The 24,277-nt window shown below is 33.8% G+C and overlaps 1 protein-coding gene across 4 annotated transcripts in view; it reads left to right on the plus strand.

The window, feature by feature from the left end:
* LOC144970359 (uncharacterized) overlaps positions 1-24,277 on the plus strand; it is a 70,822-nt gene that overhangs the window by 26,603 nt on the left and 19,942 nt on the right. For all 4 annotated transcript variants that reach the window (XM_078909920.1, XM_078909917.1, XM_078909919.1 and 1 more), the window contains 4 exons: positions 9,151-9,494; positions 17,936-18,103; positions 20,667-20,831; positions 22,615-22,733. In XM_078909920.1, coding sequence (XP_078766046.1) covers positions 9,241-9,494; positions 17,936-18,103; positions 20,667-20,831; positions 22,615-22,733 — 706 coding nt within the window. In that variant the 5' untranslated portion in view covers positions 9,151-9,240. The remainder of the gene's footprint in view (positions 1-9,150; positions 9,495-17,935; positions 18,104-20,666; positions 20,832-22,614; positions 22,734-24,277) is intronic.

Below are 24,277 nucleotides of genomic sequence, written 5' to 3' on the forward strand. Positions count from 1 at the left end.
AGTTCAAGGGCCGGTGATGATAATTGAATGCACAACACCAAAACATTCAAATAAAAGTCCAGATTCCAAGTTTCATTTCTTACAGTTTATTTGTTTGTGATAAATTCAAAATCCAAATCATGATAAATTCCAAATCCAAATCAAATAGCATTGTCATAATTCAATCAGTTTCATAAATTCCAAATCCGTAAAATCAGTCCACATGTAAAGTCAGTTTGCCTAAGTAACCATTTTCAATATACGTGGAATATTTCTAAGTTCGTAAAAGCAAATAAATGATGGTGAGCACAAAAGGTTTAAAGTGTGCAGCTCATGGTCAAGTTGAATCCTCCCGTTTTCCTCGAAACATCCTCTTTTATCCCTATCAAAATTTTACCCATAGTTCCATTGTTTCCACGCCCCCTTGCAGTTTTGACAGTTCCCTGTCAGTCTATAATCCAACCCCTAAGAGTAAGACCAAATCATAATCAAACCTGAAACGTCAATTCCTACATATTGGTGTTAAACCCCGCCTTTTATGATATAATATTACTTTTGGTAAACGTTAGTTCAGTACGCCCAAATAATCTGTACGCCCAAATAATAAATTCCAACTATAATTTGATGCTATTATCCCCAATAACCAAGTAACACCGATCAAAGAAAGTAATTTTCTAGTACTCAATATAATGACCAATCCTTTAACTTTGGAACGTAAAACTGACCTAGACTACTCAATATAATGACCAAGTTTAACTGATATACAAGCACTGTGAACTCATTAAACCCACTTGCTATAAGCTAACTCTCTTACATACGCCCCTTTCTTAGAATTTAAATTGACTTTAAAACAATTTCAATTCAAAAAAATTACAGTGAGAGATTAAATATATATGTAATGTCCAACTAAAATGTAATAAATAAATGTTAAAATGATAATACTTATACCAGTTAACTATTTAAAAACTTTAAACTTTTAATTCAAAAACACCAAAGTTGATTACAACATTCATATATATCAATTATAGGTTTTATAGTATTACAACATTGATAAATTCACAAACATCAAATTTGATTACAACATCTAAATAGATATATATATATCGATTATAGATTTTTCTTTCTTTCAAATTACAACATCAACAGTAAGGTATCTATCATTTAAAAGTGATTAAAATTTAAATTTACCAACATGAAAGTTGATTAAACATTTATATATTTATCGATTATACTTTTTAAGGCATTACAACATTGACAGTAAGATATCAAGTAATTAAAAGTTCAAAGAAAAAATATCTTTTCACCTTAAATTCCATCTTCATAGCAATAAAAGTGTTTAATTCTCGTCATATCCCATCACACATAAATAGTATTGCGTGAAAAAGGATGGTTCAAATTCCATTTGTGATATACTCACGTTGTCTTATTCAATCTCAAATTCAACTCTTTACGACATGGGTGATAATCTCAGCTTCCATGTATGTCTACTCATTTACTGACATATCAAAACCAGTACCTTGTATATTCCCTTATATTGTATGTTTCCATTTAAACAACATTATTACGTTAATTCCTACTTATAATATGTGGTACAAATAATGTATTATAGACATCTAGATCCATATACGAAGGATTACATTTCAATTAGTAATAAAAAAATATTTAAAAAATATATCATAATAATAGCATTATCATCATTTTAAAATTCAAGTTGAAGTTATTATCATTCATTGTTCATTGTTGATGTTTCAATTTTTTAAGCTTTTTAAGTCATCAGGGTGTAGTTTACAACTTCATTGATATCAAATTGTTCTTTGTGGTCATCCATCAGAGGTCACATTTCTCAGTAATCCGTTCGTTTTGAGAATGGTCATCCTGTAAAAATTGTCAGTAATTGTTAATTAAGTCATTGTCTCCATTTAGAATGAGTTTTCATGTAATGAAAAAAATATATCAACTATAAAAGTTGAGGTGATTGTATCTAGTCTACGTGTTGCATTGTTGTGTGTGTTGTGGTCACTGAATAGCCCAAGTGTCATAAATTCACTTTAATTATTGTTAATTAATTAAAAACTTTTTCCTCTGTAAATGTCTTCGAATTATCACCATAATGTCTTCACATTCAAATATTTAGTGTTTAATAAATAATCAGACATTAGTCTGTCCGACTTATTCATATTTAGTACAGTGTAAATAACTAAATAAGTAAAATCTAACACAGTATGTGATTGTGGGCTGTTACTAAAGTGACCAACTTTTGCAATTAGTGTGTTGTATTTGTTCGAGTCTTTTGAATTTGGGACGAAAAAAGACTCTACAGGTAGCAAACGTATGCTTAACCTGTTGGGTTGTTTCTTGGTCTTGTGACGTCGCTGTAATTCATTCATCTCCGGCATCTGGGTCGATTCTCCTCGTAGATATTTGTGGTTGTCTTGTGTATACGTTGAGTCTCATTGTAGATGAAATTGTAAAAATTCAAGATTAACTGTGTGCGAGATCTTGAATTTAAATGAAGTTTGACTTATCCAGCAAGTCAAAAGAAAGTTGTGAACTCAGCCATGTGTTGACAAAGAGTTCGTGTGTAGTAGTCGACAGAGGTCGTGTGTTGTAATTGTTCGTGTTTGTTGATCGAGTTTTGATGAGGTGGCATGTGAGTACACACCAGGTAGATGATGTAACAATAACGTAGTCTAGTAGTGTATGTAGTAGGGTCGAATAAGGTCAACAATATTTTCGTTATTTGAACGCAGGTTGTTGAATATCATACGATAATGAATCCAAGGAAATCGCTCATGTGGCGTTTTGCGATACTTTTTCCTGCATTGTCTTATATACATATATAGCCTTTATCTTTTACAATGATACTAAGACAGGCGTTATTATAATATTCAATGTTTATAAGTTGTAGATATGGGTGCTGCACACTTGTATATTGACATAAGTTTAAATTTGAATACGCTCACCACTGCATATGAAGGAAGTAGTATTGTTCACAATTGGACATCGTTTTTGTAAAAACAATCGTATCTTGAACGTTTATGTAATTATTGACATCGTACATCGTTGGGTATTGTTGTCGTAGAAGTAAATACAAGCAATCCAATTGTTCAATAAAGAATGTAAATATAAAAAGGTTCATGGAAGAAATCTGTGTTGATACAGATATTATTTTATGAATTCTGTCAAGTTTGTATAAGTTGAAAGGTACGATGTAATTGAGGTTGCTGTGTAGTTTGTAGTCTGTAGATTGTGTTGATTCTGGACGTATCAATGACGTAGTGTTTTGTCGAGATGCTTACTCCATTTCAAGGTATTCGTGGATAGACCAAAGGGATTAGGACATTTTCCGACCTATGTTGTGGTTGTGTTTGAGTTGCCTCTGTCGTTGTCATCAGCGTTCCCGTTATGACCGATGGTTGCAAGTGTCCTCTTCGTGATGACTGTATCATGTTTTAGTGCAAAACTACTTCTGCCTTTGATTAACTCGAATTATTCACCTTAGAAAATCCCTAATTTAATGAAATATGATCTTGTTTATTTTATCATTATTATTGGTGTTATCGTAGCACTTCCTACCATTTCAATTTATTGCTGAATGATTACACACTTAAGATTTGACAATTGAACATAACTTCTTCTTCAACTCAGTTACAAATTTTATGATATAAATGTTAAATTCAAACCACGCAGTAAATATTGATTACAATTACAACAGCAAATCGATAGGAGAAAAAGATGATAATCAAAATATTCGCAGAAACAATATACACTCTGCTCAATAAAAATTCAATGTCTCGCACCTTTGCCCTCGGCTTATAATAATATTCATATAACTCATTGCGATGTGATCTCGCGCCTCTTAATATAGCATTGATAAATGTGTGCGCTTTAACCAAGCGCCTCGTATTTATAAAAATTCTCCGCCTTCTGCATCATTTCATAATGTTAAACCAAGCGCTTTAATCAAACGCAAAATAAAATATTCCCGAACGCCTCATTCCTGCGTCTCCTAATTTAAATCGTGTGCACTTTAATTACCGCGTCTTACATCACTGCGCTTATTTACCCAATATGCATTTACAGCATTTTACCGTATGGGTTACTTATAATTCGCTGATTCTTAACAAGTTAACCACTTGTGTCACAAATATTATCAGCTCACATGACATGATAATGCATTTTCAATATTTTGTTATTCTTCCGTAATAACATTTTAACTCCCATTACAAGACATCAGTCTTTCATAATAATTAATACTCCGTCATTTTATTTGTTCTCCGACTTTAAACCAAAAGTCCGTTATTCCGTTATTATGAGAATATGTCTCCTTTTAAAAATCACGATGAAACGCGTTTCAAAACAAAACTAAACAAAACAACGATTGACTCATATTCCGCATAAATCATTTCAACTTAATTTCCGGTGATAAAATCCAAATGTCTTATGTAATCTATTATAACGCCATATCTCATTACAAATATAAATAAGCTCTGTTGTCGATTACTTGGCTGCGTTAACCACACATTTATTACCAAGAAAACAAACAGATATAAAACTTTGCTCTTTGTCATGAACCCATGAATCTCAAAGAGTCAATATCAACCTACCAATTCATCCCTATTGACAGGAGAAAAATATAATCAATGATGTTGTAATATAACAATATAAATACCATAAGACATTTTTCAATTATCAAAACTTACAATTTACGTGTTGTTATTGCCATCGTCTTCTTGAGTCATTTTGACAGAAAATATAACGTAACAACATTAAATAATGGACCAACTGTTTATGTAATTCCAACAGTAACATACAAAAATTGAAATAAAAATCGACACATCTTTGTTACTGATATTAACAAAACATTGCCATTAACGGTACAAATTAATATTCGAAGATTTGTTCCGAAACGCCCGATTATAAGTAAACGCATTTTCATTTATTTTGAAAAATAAAACGCACTAAAATATTCATTTAAATTCTGCAATTTTTCTTCATCTCTCCCTCTCCTCTTTTTAAATATTTAAAATACATATAGCATCAATATGATATTATTATTATTATTATTATTATTATTATTATTATTATTATTATTATTATTATTATTATTATTATTATTATTATTATTATTATTATTATTATTATTATTATTATTATTATTATTATTATTATTTTGCCGTTCTATAATATATTGCTTTTAGTTTTTAATATATTTTCTTGTTCCATCTATGGTTCTTAATTTCAATATTATTTCGTTTAATTTTTTTTTAAAATACCGTCTTTTATCGGAATTTTAGGAATCATCTATAATTTCAATAATTTTTTTCAACATTTCATTACAAAAATTTATACTACTTCACCTTCAATATTGATATTCATTTTCTTTTCCAAATAAAAATATTTTCCTATCTGTTCACAATTTTCACTTCAAAATTCGAGTCTCACAAAAACTTCAATAGATGTTAACACTGCAACAATATACATTTCTTGTGTATCCATGGTTCGGAATAATAACATCTTTACATCCTGGTATCACGCCACCAAATAACATGTATAAGAATCCTGGTCACGGCACCAAATAAGATACATAATGTGGCGTAGTTGCACACATATGTAATGGCTTATGATCGTATAGTGGTTTTTTAATAGATGGTAGTATTATCCTTTGCGTTGTGTTGTAGATGTTAATAATGACGAAAGAGTTCAAGGGCCGGTGATGATAATTGAATGCACAACACCAAAACATTCAAATAAAAGTCCAGATTCCAAGTTTCATTTCTTACAGTTTATTTGTTTGTGATAAATTCAAAATCCAAATCATGATAAATTCCAAATCCAAATCAAATAGCATTGTCATAATTCAATCAGTTTCATAAATTCCAAATCCGTAAAATCAGTCCACATGTAAAGTCAGTTTGCCTAAGTAACCATTTTCAATATACGTGGAATATTTCTAAGTTCGTAAAAGCAAATAAATGATGGTGAGCACAAAAGGTTTAAAGTGTGCAGCTCATGGTCAAGTTGAATCCTCCCGTTTTCCTCGAAACATCCTCTTTTATCCCTATCAAAATTTTACCCATAGTTCCATTGTTTCCACGCCCCCTTGCAGTTTTGACAGTTCCCTGTCAGTCTATAATCCAACCCCTAAGAGTAAGACCAAATCATAATCAAACCTGAAACGTCAATTCCTACATATTGGTGTTAAACCCCGCCTTTTATGATATAATATTACTTTTGGTAAACGTTAGTTCAGTACGCCCAAATAATCTGTACGCCCAAATAATAAATTCCAACTATAATTTGATGCTATTATCCCCAATAACCAAGTAACACCGATCAAAGAAAGTAATTTTCTAGTACTCAATATAATGACCAATCCTTTAACTTTGGAACGTAAAACTGACCTAGACTACTCAATATAATGACCAAGTTTAACTGATATACAAGCACTGTGAACTCATTAAACCCACTTGCTATAAGCTAACTCTCTTAAATAGGGAAGACAAGGAATATTTTGTTTGGACGAGTGCCGTCCATTGCCTCAAAATAGTATTATGTCGAATTGATTTTGAAGTTAATAATTGAATAGTTTTAATATGGAAAAAACATATTTTGTTGATTTAAGTTGGTACATATTAACTTTATTTTTCAGTGACGAAAACAATAATCTCACATTTCTGGTCATTTCAATTAAAAAATCACTAATTTGGCATTTGGTTCCGTACTCCGGAAACCCCCCCCCCCCCCCAACCCACCCCAGCCACCCCCTCCCCCCCCCCAACGAACTTGTATTAAAATATTTGGCCAGAAAACCCGTCCTCCAAATATCGATCGATTTGTATGACCCTCATCTTGGCAATATTCAAATCCGGGACTTCGCGAAGTTCCAGGTTTTAGAGTTTTACCCCAGATGAGGGTCGATCGATAATTGAAGTTTTTTGGCAAAATTTTGAAATACACGTTTTTTCCTGAGTACGGCAGTTAACTGGTTAAACCCGACATAATCCTGTTTTGAGAAAATATAGGTCACAATTTATGCGATTACTATCTCAAATTATCAATATATCGATGTGAAAACGTCCGGCTTAATTGAAAAATGTGTTTAGACACTCATCGGCAGTAGGTCCTTATAAATAATTCTATTGACTTGTTTAAGCGATTCATTGGTTTGCAAGAGTGAATGTTATGGCTTTGTTTTGTTTGGTGTGAATGAATAGAAGGAACGAAATTGACGTCACTCAGCCTTTGTTATTGTTTTTAGACTGCCGTTTTAGTGATTTCTTCTCAGAATTATATAAATCAAACTACAAACTTTCAAGGATACAAACATTTTTGTTATATTCCTCTGGTGGATGTTGTGAATATTTTACCTAAACGCATAGCATCTATTTCATTTTGGCGATATTTCAATTTCTTTTTCCGACAGAGAACAAGCTGTTGACATCCAGGTAATCATTGTATAGCTGAGTACGGTGAGAGAATGTAAGTAAAGAGCTTTTCCAAGGAATCGGCTACGCGACGAACGAGGCTCGAACCCAGGACTTCATTTCCGAATGCGAGCGTCAGACCACAAGACCACATAGTCGCATATAAATAGATCATTCCCCGTGATTTAATCTTATTTTGTGGATAGTTTGAGATTCTGTAAAATACTGGCTTGCAAAATCGCAACAATGTTAATAACAAAAAAAAATAAAATAAAAAGCTATATATGCAATTTATAGCGTTGAATGTTCGTAATGATTTATGGAGACTTAAGACGTTATACTTCTCTATATTGTTTTTAAATTTTGTTTGTTTGAAGTCCCGCTTCTCTGAAGTCCCAAGTTTGAGGTTTTGACAAGATGAAGGTCATTATAATTGCTCGATAGTTGAAAGGCGAGTTTTCTGGTCAACATTTTTAAAATACGTTTTTTTTTTCAGATGACAGCAGAATGCTAATCAAGATTTTTTTAAAACGTTGGCTGTGTGCGTTTGTTTATGGTATGCGTTACAGTAAAATAGTCACCAGTTCTGCCTGCCAAAACAATTTTTACCTACACACAAGGACTGTGTACAACTTTAATAGTACATAGTCTGTAAGAGAGAATTCGAGGTAACCTCTCAGGCAGTATAAGAATAATAACAGAGCCTAATCACGTCAACTCCATTCAGTCTATTATCTATAATCTTCACAAATAAGGAAAATTTTGGTATTTTCATGGCTATTCTTTTTGCAAAAGCTGATTTCTTCAGAATATTTGTCAAAATTGAACATGAATCGCTCTTTGTCTTTAAAAAATTTGTCCTACTCTAACAATGTTGACACTTGCTGTTGGAAAATGTAGCTTTTCCAAAGGTTTTTGTCACGCTTTTTCTCCAAACCACATAAGGCAGAGGAGTCGTGATGTCACACCTTCTATTATTCCGGTTCCAAACATATTGGAAATGTGCATGTTTCCAGTCCTTTTGAGGACTAAAAATGAAAAGTTTACATATTGAATAAGGTGGCATAACTGTTTTAGTAACAAGATGTACAGGCAGATTCTCGGATGACGGGGCACAAAAGAACAAGGATAGATGGTTTTTAATGACGACCAGCATATATTTTAGAACCAATTATTTGATATAACTCTTATGATGTTCCCTATTCGTTAAAGCTATACTGAAATGCGACCACATCCTCACTCACCATCCTATTTATGCACCAGTTTCTGGAAAGTAGCTCACTATTAGTAACACATTACATATAGGACAGATTTGTGATCAACACATCAAAACGATTTTAAATAGGGGCTATTTAGATTTTAGAAATTGGATATAAAGACAAAATAAAGACCGGATTAAAGCATTTTTTACACAACTTGTTAAGGCGATTATTCCACTTTTTGAGATTTTCCGTCAACAAGTTACCGTTTTCTATTAAAAATCATATAAATATCTTGTAAAATACTTTATTCTCATATCTTTATGAGAAAGTATATGAATACAAGAGTAATATTGAATGGATATAACACTATAAAATAATTTTTGTGTACCATATCATCAATCGGTCAAATATAACTTTTTATCTGACCCGTGTGTTAATAGAAACAAATAATATAGGGGTGTTATAATACCGATTTGAGACGGTGGGTTTATCTTTATTTATAAATAAACTAACATGTTTCCCATTTATATTCATATACCCAGGTTTTGATACACAAGTCAACGGTCTGTGCACTAGAAGATTAACTTATCAATGAAGAATCAACCACACTTGGTCCAGTCTCCATTAATAAAATGATGATGACGTTGACTGCCTTGCCCCCTTCAACCAATAATATAGAAGACCGAGACAAAATTAATGGTGGCCACCTGGCCATGGAGCTGAACGGACATACCAATGGGTTACGGAAATTTGACATAGAACAGCCAAAGAAATCACAGCCTTCGAAAGATGTGCCTTTTAAAAGGGCGTTCCTTGATTTTACGGACAGCACCACACTTCATGGGCTTCGGTTTATTTTTATGGACAAGGCTTTTGTTGCGAGAAGGTGAGACAAATCTCAAATTTTGAAGTTTCATTTCTGTCTTGTTTGCTTGAATATTGATTTGATTTTCAGGATTCTTTTTATTCCGAAATGGGACGGGGGGAGGAGTATGGGTGTCAATTTATTGTATTTACCTATTCATTTTTGCTCTCACAGTACTATGTTATGGGGGTTATCCAGGATGCAAGCTCATCATTGTAATCGTGTACGGTCGCGAAACCGCCCGATAGCTTCATCACAACGGACCGTTCAACTAGATGCTCCGAGCTTTCAGGCTCTTGACCAAACTATAGCGCAATATCCACTAAACATGCTCAAAGCGCTTTACAAGGACTCCCTAGCAACAACAACACTTAAAATTTAGGACGAGACATGACGCCTGTTAGGCGATATTACAATTTCTTTCGGACAAAACAACGCTGTTAACGGCCAGGTACTCATTTAACACCTGAGCACGGTGAGAGAATGTGAGTAAAGACCCTTTTTCAAGGACTAAACTATGCGCTGAGCGAGCTCGAACCCAGGACCTTTCGATCCGAAAGCGAGTGTCATATAACAATATCACATAGCCGCACTTATCTCCACACTACCACGGCCCGCACTTTCTCCAGACCTTAACGTATTAAAACGTATTTCCGTACATGCAAAATGACACGGAATAAACCACGAGCCATCAACTCAGATGATTTACTCAACATTTTCATAAAGGTATTGACTCAACTATCTTCCGTTTCAAAATTCATGATCACACGCTTTGGCTCGTACCTTTGAAACCGTCTGATAAATTTCGTTGTAATTTGACATGATGGCTTAGATTGAACTAGACCTTACTTATTTTTTTTCTCATAGGAAAAACATGGTTTAAAAATAGCTTATTAGCGATCTATAAAAATCAAGGACGCTGCCTTGCATCATATAATAGTAGATTTATCGTATTTGACAATTCGTTTCACATGGCTTAACGACATATTAACACGTTTGTTAATCACATGCTTCACGAGAGGTACTGAGGGATATTCATGACAACAAAAAAGTTTAAAATGCAGCACATCCTGCAGATTATTTTCGCATTCCACTCTCTTCCCTTTTTACTAAAAATCACTCACAATTTTATATGAGTAAAACAATGATGGGAATGGTGTATGTTGGTTTGTTATGGGTTGAAATTGAGGTGGGGAGTCGAGAATTCTCCTTTGTGTCCATGCGACGCCCTTTCGTAAAAAATAGTCCTCATAACGTTATATTATGTCTGTTACTGTAAAATTCCAATGCTCTAGTTGGTAAAAAAACAAACAAACCTACAATGCATCAAAGGAATTAGCAATTGCATGGCAACCATGAAAGATATATTATTCATATTTAGGACTTATTAGGTCTAATAAAATCTAAGACTATCTATATGTAAAGATTCGTGACGATGCATAACACGGATTGATAGAAACATATCGAAATGTGTGATCTAGTACTTTTAAACAAACTATAGTTGAATAATTTATATTTACTCTCACAAGCTCAATTCCCAAAAGAATTAAACGTGTTTAGAAAGATGACGGGCCATACAAATTACTAAACCCAAAGAATGTGGACTGAATAAAACATTTCATCGTTAATTTACGCATATTTTATTATTTATCATGTTTGGGAAAATAAAATTCGCTGTCATCTATCGGCATGCACTTCAAAACAAGCATGGCACATTTAGTATCATATTATTTGGCATATTATAGGCATTTAAATGAAATATTGTTTATAAAGGAATATCTAAATATGTTGATAATAATAATAATAATAATAATGATAATAATAATAATAATAATAATAATAATAATATTAATAATAATAATAATAATAATAATAATAATAATAATAGTAATAATAAAGGACATTTGTTGAGCGCGTTCCATGAACCAAACGTCTCAAAGCGCTTTACAGATAATGAATTACATTCTGAACCTAGTTAGTCAAATTTAAACAATACACATTTTCAAGTAATACTGTACATGTCGACATGACATAAAATAAATTGTGAAAAAGCGAGTTTTTAAAACACATTTAAACGTTGAGATATTCTTGGTTTCTCTAATGGGTTGCGTTATGGTATTCCAGAGTAAAGAGCATAATACAGATTGAAAAGAGCGATCACCAAAAGATTTTAACTTGCTTTTTTGGTGCAGATAATGGAGTGATGACCGAAGGCTTCTAATTCGAGGCTTATGGTTTATTAGTTCAGAAAGATAAAGAGGGGCTAAGTTGTTAAGGCATTTTAAGACTGATAAAGCAATTTTGTAATCTATTCTATAGCGGACAGGAAGCCAGAGCACATTTTCCAACAGTGGTGTGATATGGTCGAATTTTCTTTTATTTAATATATTATGCGAGCTGCTGAATTTTGGACCAGTTGCAATTTACCAGTTAAATTCAGTGACAAAAGGGAGTTGCAATAATCAAGTTTTGATAAAACCAAAGAAAACATTCATTGTTTGGTAACATATTCATTTAAAAACTTTCTGACAAGGAACATTATATTGATTTCAAAACTCAAAGACTTGTAGACGTTATTTACATGGAATGTCATGGATAGACTTTCATCGAGGATGACCCTCCAGATTCCTAGCCTGCTTAGACAAATGCACTTCACTTTTATTTATAATAATACTTCTAATTTCTAATTGCTTTGTTTGGATGTTTTTACCAATACTTTCAGTTTTAGATTAGTTTAGTTGGAGTTTGTTCTCAACCATCCAATTCTTAATGTCAATCATACAGTTTTGAAAACGTTGAAAAAGACAAAGACTTATAAATCTGAGATTCATCTGCAAAGAAGTGGTACAGAAAAGTATGGGAAGAAATAATTATAGGGTAATGGCTCCATGTATAGACTGAAGAGAATGGGCCCAAGGATCGACCCCTGTTGTACGAAACACAGTTGTTCTCGCTCCTCTGAGATGCAGTCGCTTATTTTTACATATTGTTTACATCCTTTTAGATAAGACTCGATCCAATCTAGTACAGATCCCGATAGAGCAAAGCGTGTTTTCATCCTGTGGAGTAGAATTTCATGGTCGATGGTGTCAAAGGCTGAACTGAGGTCAAGCATGAGAAAAACGACTTTGCCTACGTCGATATATTTAAAGACTTTGTTAAAAACTCGGAGGAGGGCGGTTTTCGTAGAGTAAAATGATTTATAGGCAGATTTAAACTGTTCGCCCATGTTGCTCCTATTGAAGTGTTGTTTGAGTTGTTCGAGAACAATTTTTCCAGTATTTAAGACAAAAAGGATAAATTCCAAACTGGCCGATAGTTCTTCAAGTCGTTCGGATTGAGATTCTGCTGTTTGAGTGGGTTCCATACAATTGCCATTTAAAAAATTGATGGGACCGTTCCGGAAGGTAGGGAGTGGTTTAGGATTGAGGTTGTTGATGGCAAGAGCTCGTTCAGGCATTTTTTGAGGAGGACTATTGGAATAGTGTCGAGCTCGCATGTTTATGAAGAAGATTCTGAAATAATTTTAATGACTTCTTTATCTGAAACTGGCTTAAATTGTGTGAACAAAGGGACACTATTCTGATCATTTTCAGTGTCGTCTCGAGAAAAAGCGTTACCTTGCACTGGGAAGTTACTTCTGATTGATTCTATTTTATTCTTTAAAAATTCAAGAAACGTTTGCGGAAGCTGCTTCGCTTCCAAATAGGAAGGGATGGTGTCAGATTTTGATTTCCGAGTAAATCATTTGTTGTCTGGAAAAGTTGCTTACAGTTTGTGACTTTCTCACGTTTTTCATTTTAAAAAGACATTTTTGTGTCGTTACAAACATGTCGTAGCTGAATAATTTTTGATTTGTACTCCATTTTGTTTTGCTGGCCTGTTTTATCCAAAATTTCCGCTTTCCTTTTATCTCCTTTTGCCTAAGTTTAACCTTATTGTCAAACCAGGCGGCGTTCGTGTATTTGGTTAACTATGTGGTCTTGTGGTATGACACTCGCTTTCGGATCGGAAGGTCCTGGGTTCGAGCCTCGCTCGGCGCATAGTTGAGTCCTTGGAAAAGACTCTTTACCCACATTCTCTTACCGTACTCAGGTGTAAAATGAGTACCTGGCCGTTAACAGCGTTGTCCCTGTCTTTAAAAATGCAATATCGCCTAACAGGCGTCATATCTTGTTCTTTATGTTACGTGTTGCTGATGGTCAGGGACAACTTGTAAAGCGCTTTGAGCACATTTAGTGGATATTGCGCTATATATAAGCTCATTTTATTTTTAAAATTTATTATTTACCTTTCTTTCTATAACTTGTGCGTGTGAGTTCATTATTTTTCGGCATTTTTTCATCAAATTGATCAAAACTATCTTTTATTGGGTGAATATCATTTTTAATATCAGAGCAAATAGCTGTTATGTCGACATGTTGCATTTGCAAACCCATATATAGTTACGAAAAGACTTTTGCAGGATAATAGGCTATGTGATCTAGTGGTATGACACTCGCTTTCGGATCGGAAGGTCCTGGGTTCAAGTCTCGTTCGGCGCATAGTTGAGTCCTTGGAAAAGGCTCATTACTCATATTCTCTCACCGAACTCAGGTGTAAAATGAGTACTTTGCCGTTTACAGCGTTAACTCTGTCCGAAAAAAATTGTAATTCGCCTAACAGGCGTCATGTCTCGTCCTACATCTTTAATGTTGCCGTTAGCCAAGGACCCCTTGTAAAAGCGCTTTGAGCACGTTTATTGGATATTGCGCTATTTAAAAGCTCAATTTTTTTTTCAATAAACGCAATCTACATTTGAGAAAACGAAAATGTTGACCGTTGCCAGGTTCACGATTTGAATGTCATAAATAAGGTATCGCTAATCTAAGTGCCACTGATATCACTATGTGGGAGACACTCGGAGACCATGAACTCGTAAAATGACATACATATTGAATTTGTCAATGGGAGTCCGAAAGTTAATGTGTTAAATAATGCATGAGTTTAAAAAGATCAGGAAAATCTATCGTTGAAATACTGGTAGAATAAGTCCGCAGACTGCGCGTTTTAACAGCCACCCGTATCATTTATCAGATGGATGAAATTAAGTTAATATATTGGGAGTAAATAACAAGTTCATCCCTCTCGTCTAGAAAGACAAATATTAAAAATTTTGGCCAGAAAACTCGTACTTTAAATATCGATCGATTTACATGACCCTCATCTTGGCCAAATCTAAAACTCTCAGACCTGGGACCTTGCGAGGTTTTCTTTAAGTCCCAGGTTTGAGAGTTTTTGCCAAGAAAAGGATCATTTAAATTTTAAAGTAAGTGTCTATCCAGAATACGACGGTTAATTGGTTAACTTCAATGTATTATATAATTGTGATGAATCACATAAATAATATTATTAAGTCACCTCCAATTAAATGATATAATTTTACAACTGTCCTTAAAATTTATGTCCTAGCAACATTTGATAAGCAATATGGTACTGCGATTAAACAATAATTCTACGGTATACGGTGTTAAATAAAATGTATTTTATCAAACGGTTTTAATCTTGATGATTGAAAATAACTTTTGCTCTCCTCAGATCATTATCCTATTGTACCAAAGCGTACATTTGCTGGTCTGATATCCGAACGCAATTATGTGACTTGTTTAACATTGTTGTAAAGGACAATATTTAGCGTCATTAATTTTTTCCCCATTACAACAATGAGCCCATTATGAGTTGGGTCATCAGACCTGCGAATACGTACAATTTGTATTGTTCTTAAGTATTTAACATCGGTGTTGTATTGTGTGGAATTCAAGAATGTTATTTTATTATAATTATAAGATGAGAAAGAAAATAAATATTGATGTGTTCATGGTCCTTAGTGAAGTAGTAATATGAAATGTATTCATGATTTGTTCTCCTTAAAAGCTATACTCGAGCATCTGTGTCGAGCAATATCCACTGAACGTGCGCAGAGAACTTTACATTTAAATCGATCGATGTTAGAAGGACGAGTTTTCTGGCCAATTTTTAAATACTTTTTCCAGAGTACGACAGTTAACGGGTTAAAGAAAAAAAAAACACCACTATAATAAAATAGTAAATTGATCCACTTGTTTATAAATGATCTGCTCCCCGTATCGAGTGACAAAACATCTTCCCATGCACTTACAGGCTTTTAAAAACATATTTATTTTAAAAAAATCAAATCTAAACTCAATTGCATAAAACAAACCACGACTGTAAAAATAACGCTCAGAGTATAAGGATTGAAATCTCATTTGTTCCATTTGATATAAGAGATTTAATGAGGCTTGTTTCTAAACATCTCTGCTTTACACATATAAAACACATTTTTAAAATTCTTCCTAAAGTACTAGATTTATAAAATTGAAATAGCCATGGATATTATAAGTTCAAGTTAAACTTCGCCGAAGTCCCGAGTTTGAGAGTTTTTGTCAAGATGAGGGTCATTTAAATCGATCCTATATTTGAAGGACGAGTTTTCTGGCCAAATTTTTAAATATGTGTTTTTCCAGAGTACGGCAGAATTATATTTCAATTAATGACCGCTCTGAACACTTTGTCTATTGAAATAAGATTCGCAACTGATTTCCATATATTTAGTTTTGAGTAATAAAATGTCGTAGATGACAAATTCTTAAACCAACACTAAATATTGTCCTTCACAACAATGATAAAGCCAGCTCATAATTGCATTAGCTATCAGACCTGAAAATCACATAGGTTAAAATGTATCCTGATTACCACAAGGACCGAAAATCTTCTTTTATATATCTATTATTCCAACATTCTCAGCCACACAAAAAGAGCATGCAACAGAAAAGTAAGCGCTTGTTAAAATGTGAATTCTAGACGTCTAGTATTGATTCAGATAATCCTCTGCTTCAATTCAGATTAAATAAATGATAACCAAACATAATTATGGGTTCGTTTTCACATTGCTGTATTAGAGACTATTCTGCGTTGATTTAACAGTGTTTTGACATAACAACGATAAGACAATCACATTTTACATTATCAAATCTCGACATAGGCACAAGCAGTGTCAGGATGACCCAGACACATAAAATTGACTTCAAAATTATAATGGTCCAAAATAACGTGATTTGAGGCCTTTTTCAGATTATCGATTATATTCTTGGAAACTATTGCCTGGTTGGTAGAGCACTCGCTTCACACACAAAGAGGCCTATATAGATCTCGGCTGGAGTCGATATTTCTTTCTTGCCCTCTCGCCTTTAAATTAAAAAAAAAACACATTAAAAATGTTTTGGTTAAAAATTCGTCCTTTAAATATCGATTGATCAAAATCGTCTTGTCAAAAACTCTCCTAACATGAAACTTCCAGAAGGATCATTTGAATCGATCAATATTTGAAGGACGAGTTTTCGGGCCAATTATCTGTAATGCTCTTTTTTCAGAGTGCGGCAGAATTCACAGTCAGCCACCCTTATATTAAGTAGATTTAGCAGAAATATTCTCATGTCGCTTAACTTAAGGTCATTCATTTGCTTGCCATTGGGTAATTGAACACAGCCGTTTCACAGAGCATAAATATGGCGTTAAGAAAATGCTATCAGGTTGGCATACTTAACGTCATAAATAAAATGACTAGAAAAGTGCCAGATGACAAAAGATAATAAAAACTTTTTGCAGCGATAGGAATCTAACTCGAAACCCAACTGGCGCGGCATCACCTGCCTGGCTGTTAGAGAGGATCTCTGCAATCAGGTCCATTGGTCTCTCCAAAATATTGGTTTCAAATGTGTCTATTTTTGGGTTCGTCCTGTCATCATAACACCTGATGGGTCCAGGATGTTAAACGAGTCAGTAATTAACCTGTTCACTTCCGTACTCTGGAAAGTCACGTCAAAAAAATTTGGTCAGAAAACTGGTCCTTCAAGTATCGTCCAATTTAAATAACCATCATCTTGGCAAATACTCTCAAACATAGTTCCGCGAGGTCCCAGGTTTGAGAGTTTTGCCAAGATGAAGGTCATTCTGGTCAATTTTTTACCTTCCAGAGTATTGCAGGTAACCGATTAAGCTATTAACTCTTCTCTAAACACAAAAGTGTAACTAAAAAAACCGATTTAGACATGGGTAATTTCGTATATATAAAATGAATATAAATTCAGAAAAAATGAGTGGACCTTCGTCACTCTCCTAATCTCTTGTTATTACATATTAATACTGATGCTTGCTCCCTCACGTTTAATGTCATCATTCTTTATTCCTTGCATAGCTTCTTTGTTTGCTTCTTTTTACAAAAGACGTCTAATTTCTACGTCATGGCACAGGACCGAAGGGTAGAGCTCAAGTGGTCGATGATTCGGATAAGTTTGCTTCTTTTCCCTAAACTTAGGGCAGAATAATTGGCAGCAGCCCTCAAAATGTTTATACAAACACGTGACTTTTGGGTTGTATTGATTGATTTCCAAACTTTGTTTCAGAATCATATGGCTCATTCTTGTCCTGGGCTCAGCCGTTTTACTGAGTTTTCAAATTGTGGAGAGAGTCGTGTACTTCCGGTCCTACCCGATGAATGTCAATGTGGAGGTCAACTACAACAACACTCTTGTCTTCCCAGCAATCACTCTGTGTAACCAGAACGCTTTCAGGTAATGTTTACAGATTGTCATTCATTTTAAGTCTTGTTTTGATGAATGGTGGTAGGTCAGTAACTCGCGCTTCACACGCAAGGGGGCCGGTATCAAACCGTAGGTGTCGTATTTTTCACCACCATCCTGTCAATACAGCAGTGTTGATTATCTGGGTCTGTGGAAATACTTTGCAATAGACCAGCGTCCTGTCCACAGGGTAGCAAGCAATAGAAACCATGATGAACTCTGCCTCCGTGGATCGTGTGGCTGTAATAGACAAAAGTTTTCTTCTTTAACAAAAACAAAAAAAAAAACAACTACCTTCAAACTTTTCTATTCTATGTTCTATTTCATTTTAGTCTTTAACCTCATGTGATGTCTTAGCGTTTTCATCAAGAGATATGTGACTTTTATTTGTAGAAAAATGTCTTTATAAAAGCAATAAGTGAAAGAAATGCAACACCCCCCCCCCCAACAAAAAAAAAACAAGCAAAAACGAAAAAAAAACAAAACAAAAACAATCAAACAAACAAACAGAAAAAAAAGAAAAGAAAAAGAAATCGACAAACAAACTCTAAAAACAAAGTTTGCTTTTCGGCTCACGTCTACTCACGTCACATTATTTTCGCTGAGCCAGTAAAAAAACAAAAACAAACTAGTTTACACAATAAATAGCTTCATTCATATTTTAAGAAAACTCTCTCTCTCTCTCTCTCTCTCTCTCTCTCCCCTCTCTCTCTCTCACTCTCTCTCTCTCAGCGTGTGTGTGTGTGTGTGTGTGTATGTGTATGTTTGTGTGTTTTCCTTAAATTGAAATTGTAATATATACATGCCCCAGGGGTTCTGTAGGATCGAGTGAAAACCCTGTCTAGCGTGGGCCCCATGGCTATTATCTATCTTTTGGTGAAAGCTGGTAGCTATGCAGTTATGTTAAAAGTTTACGAGGCAATTAGGTGAATGATGTTTACAAGAAATCCAATCTTGGTAGAAGGAATATTGTGAGACCGTCAAATGACCTAGTAGATGACGCTTTGCATTTTCTCCTGAACGGATCCTTTTGAACTTCGTTTTTAATAATTTAAGATCTTTTCCCTAACCAATTTTTTCCCTTGGACAATATGCTCGATAGTCGTTGACATCGTGCTTTATTTCAAGAATTCATCAGAAGCAGCATTTTCAAATTAAACAGGAGAATGGTAAAAACCTTAATCATTACCAAAATAAAAATGAATTTAGAATTAACTGGCAAGGGCAAGATAACGTCATCTTTGCTTTTTAGAAGAAACAAGGGAACTAAGCGAGCATTTAAAGACTAAACCATTAGGAATCAACCATGCTTTCAAAGTCAGTTTATGAAATATTCAGATCAAATTTTACCAATACAAAAACATCCAAAATGCGCAAAGCTGAAATTAAAAGCTCTCATAGTCCAGGGTACAGAGTAGAGCGTTTTCCACTCACTCTTAGTTTCCACTTCTCTACCGATGTCTACATGATATTGACGAGTAAATAGATATTCCTATGTTAAAGAATTCATACACTAATGTGAAAGGTTTCCTTTTTCTCCTTTCATTGTGAATTGGCTCTGATGTGAAAGCATTATAAGCACTCTCATGTTCCAGACTATCACTAACTGTAGACAGAATACTTTCAAGGTGGAGCAGACAGTCTTTGTTCTCTCCATAAACGATCAATGGGAATTCAATTACTCTTTTCTTCTTTTAAAACCTCTTTTTTTAGGCAAAGCCGACCGTAGTTCTAGTAAGTTTGGTTTATTTTTCTTTTTTCTTGAAAACGACATTTTATATGATTTAAAGTGATTCAAGCGCATTTTTATTTTACTTCACAGTAAAATCAGACTCTTTAAATGACATTTAAATTACATTGTATCTGTATTGTTCATGCCGGATACATACCTTGTGTAATTGATCTTCTTATTTCAGAGTGATGGCATCTTATTTTCTAGTCTAAATATATGTTGGTAGTCAATAAAGAACATCCATCCTCGCTCCTTTACGTCCCGTAATCTTAATAATCTGCCTATACATCCCGCGACTAAAATATTTATGCCACTTTATTATTCAATGTGTAACCTATTCATTATTAATCCTCGGATGAACGTGTTACATGTAAATACTTAAGCTTTTATATAGCGCAATATCCATTAAAAGTGCCCAAAGCGCTTTACAAAGGGTACCTGACCAACAACAACACATAACATGTAGAACGAGGCATGACGCCTGTTAGGCGATATTACAATTTTTTTCCGACAGAGACAACGCTGTTAACGCCCGTGTACTTTTTTACACCGGAGTTTAGCGAGAGAATGTGAGTAAAGAGCCTTTTCCAAGGCCTGAACTATTCGCCGTGCAAGGGTCGAACCCAGGACATTCCGATCCGAAAGTGAGTTTCATACCACAAGACCACATAACCGCACTTCGAAAATATACACTTCCAAGGAGTATGGACCCGGAAGAGTAAAAGGTGTGCCGTCACGACTTCTCTGTCCTATTGCACAACACAATGGTTGTAATCGATTACATTATATTTATTCATATTTAATAAAATTTCCAATCTATAGGGCTACAGCCGCCACTGAACATGGGCTATACAGACTGATAGAATGCATGCACGATAGTCGTTGTACAGTGGACAAAGATGTCTTGCAGCAGTATGACGCTCTGAAATATACTCTTGAGGACATCTACGAGGTTACAGCTCATGGCAAAAATGATCTCATTGCACAGTAAGAATTATATATATATATATATATATATATATATATATATATATATATATATATACGTATATATATATGAAGAGTGGTTTTCCAAAACTCCCCAACTCGGTTTTTCTAATTTTGAGATATTGAAATAATCTTTCCCCTAAATGTTCTCATTCGGTTTGTTATTTTATCATATATAAACTTCAAAGTCACACAAATCTGAGGGAATACTTGTGTAACTAGATGCTAAGAATATAATTTACATTTCAATTTATCTCAGAGATGGAACATCTCAAAAAGTAGAAAAATGGACTTAAGGAGTTTTGGAAAACCAGCCATCACATATATATATATATATATATATAAAATATATATATATATATATATATATATATATATACGAGTGTTAGTAGGCACTTGTAGTTTATAGTAGTGCTCGACAATTTTATATATTGATCTTATCTATTAACCAGTTAACTGACGTACTCTGAAAAATCACGTATAAGATTTGACCAGAAAACTCGTCCAAATATCGATCGATTTAAATGACCCTCATCGCAAGAAGTATCAAGCATGGGACTTCTCGAAGCCTCGGGTTTGAGAGTTTTCCCAAGATGAGGAACAAGTTTTCTGCCCAAATTCTTTTAATATCTTTTTTTTCAGAGCACGTCAGATAAAGTAATTGGAGTGCTGCTCATCTCAACTATCAAACCCCACGACGATATATATATTGTGTATATTATTCTTCACAATTGTTAATTTTTTATGTCCTCCGACGCTTTGGCTCAATTAATTGAATGGATACTGTCCTTGACATTTGCAGCATTAAAGTATTGTTCAGGGTGAGAACTAGGAGTAAGAGTGGGGGTTCGCCAACGGATCCATAAAGTACTTTTACTTATTACTGCTTTGGGGTCTTCTTGACCCCGTGACGCTTAAAGCGAGTTATAGCATGATATATTTCATTGATATAGGTCTTAATTAATCAGTAATGTTTCATCAGCCGATAAATTCGACAGAAAGGAGCGCCAGTCATACATGGATTGGATAATATGTAGGCAGGTATTGTCAATTTGACCCACAATTTGTTGTTTAAGGTTAAAAGATACGAGTATATTCTTCTAAAAAAGTGTTGGTGTTCGTACGGCCCATTTAAAATTTTTGTCAACGAGGATAGAATTATCATAGAAAATTAAAACTATTTTGTTGCAGGTTGAGTAACTTGCAATCCGGTAAGTTGATCACCCGTTGAGTCAAACGATAATTTAGAATATCTGCCAGGGAAAAATAATCGGTCATAAATTATTTGACCGCCCTGTTTCCAGATTCATTTGCGCGTCCCTACAGACTTTATGGCCTAAGCCATGTATTTTATCGTTGGTGGCTCAAAAGATGCATCTCGATCTAGATATATTAATTTCCACAATCACTCACTCAATCCTCTCGGGGCCTGCTGGCACTTGAGGCGATGCAAGGGATCTCCACCTGTTCCTGTCAGCAGCTTTTCTTTGGGCCATCTCGAGGGACAGACCTCTTTGCTTTAGATCCCTCGCTACAGTACGTCTCCAAGTCTCCACAATACAGTTGAATAATAAATTGAAATAGACGTATGCATGTTCGTAATAGCCTTTATTTCTCCACAGATATTGTGCATTATCCTGTAGTATTAACAAAAAATATGGATATTTTATAAACGTATGAAAGTATGGTCAAAACTAGATGATAATGATGATGATGATGATAATGATGATAACGAGTTTGATGATGAGGATAATGATGATGATTCCATTCCCTTCTGTTCCAGCTGCCAGTGGCAGAACGAACGCTGTAGTGCAGACAATTTCACTAAGATCCTGACGGATCATGGAGTATGTTACAGTTTTAACAGTGACGTCACAGATCCATTATGGGTAACAGCAACTGGTAAGAGTGGCTAGATGAATAAATTAAATATGTGTATATATTTAAATGTTTTTCTCTTTCTTTTTTTGTTATATCCTTTTTTTTTAAAGGCAGTCGAGTTTATAAAAATACACAACCCCTCCCCCCTAAAAAAAAATACAAAAACAAACAGCGCCTTGATTTAACTCATTTTCGAAATTAAGACTATATTATTCCTAGTTTCTGCGGCTGATTCATTTATATAATACCGGTGACATATCACTCCTTTACTGTGCCCTCATGTTACGAAATAAGAGCCATTTTTAGTAAAGTTAAGGTTGAATAAAGGCATACCAAAAGTAATCGATGACAGGCAGAATGTGCAGCAGAATGGATGGCCATTATCCAATGGACGCTTCAGGAACGGGATAAAGGTTCAAGGTTCCAAGATCAATAAGTATGTCTATACCATTCACTGATAATGGTTCTCATCATATAAGCCTTTATTATTATGAACACAAACGCACTTTGTGTGAAAACTTTTAATGGATATAGGCGTCTATGTAAGTGGGCATATCCATCTTTAAAATATGACCTTCACTTAAATACCACATTACAAAGTGCGACAATGCAATAAGTAACCTGTCTAGTTTTCGTTCGAAAGACAATTTATGCAGCAGCATGCACTATAAAACCAAATTAGAAATAGCAGACAATATCGTATCTTAAATCTTTTTCAATATCACACAAAGCAGATATTTTTCTCTTAGTACTATGCCAGTACAAAATGTCAATCGAATTAATTTTATACTAAATGATAGAAAAATACAAAACTTCCATTTAATAAAATGTATTTAAAAATAATAAAGGAAATGAAAATATAAATGAATAAATGCATGGGAAGTGAAAAATCAATTAAAACAGTATACAGAGTACAGATATTGATCATACCTCGATGATGTCGTAAACACCCAACTGAATGGAGTCACGCTATCTAACCAATCACAAAAAAGTGTTGTGGAAATATTTCATTTAGATGGTCATATTTAATTATCAATTTACTCTTTTTTTACAGTCAGTTATCTAATGACAGGGCAATCGGAAGCGTCCATATACTTCACTTGCCTCACGTCGTTTTATTAAACTGCGACACCGATTTTCTTTACGAAGTGATTATTTGGACAATTTGCCCAAATAATAATTCAAAGACGTTGTTCTGGATATTTGGGCAATGTGAAAATGTCAACCAATGAGAGAACGGCTATAGTCACTTCAGTTCACTGATCCAATCGTACCTAAAGCCTCGAAATTGGTTCACTCAATTTAAAACCGCATAATATTAATAATAATAACAATAATAATAATAATAATAATAATAATAATAATAATAATAATAATAATAATAATAATAATATAATAATAATGATATAATAATAATAATAATAATAATAATAATGATAATAATATATAATAATAATAATAATAATAATAATAATAATAATAATAAATAATATAATAATAATAATAATAATAATAATAACAATAACAATAATAATATAAAATAATAATAATAATAATAATAATAA

Source organism: Berghia stephanieae, chromosome 4, assembly GCF_034508935.2.
Source record: "Berghia stephanieae isolate SIO BIC M18660-M18661 chromosome 4, UCSD_Bste_1.3, whole genome shotgun sequence".
Lineage (NCBI taxonomy): Eukaryota > Metazoa > Mollusca > Gastropoda > Nudibranchia > Aeolidiidae > Berghia > Berghia stephanieae.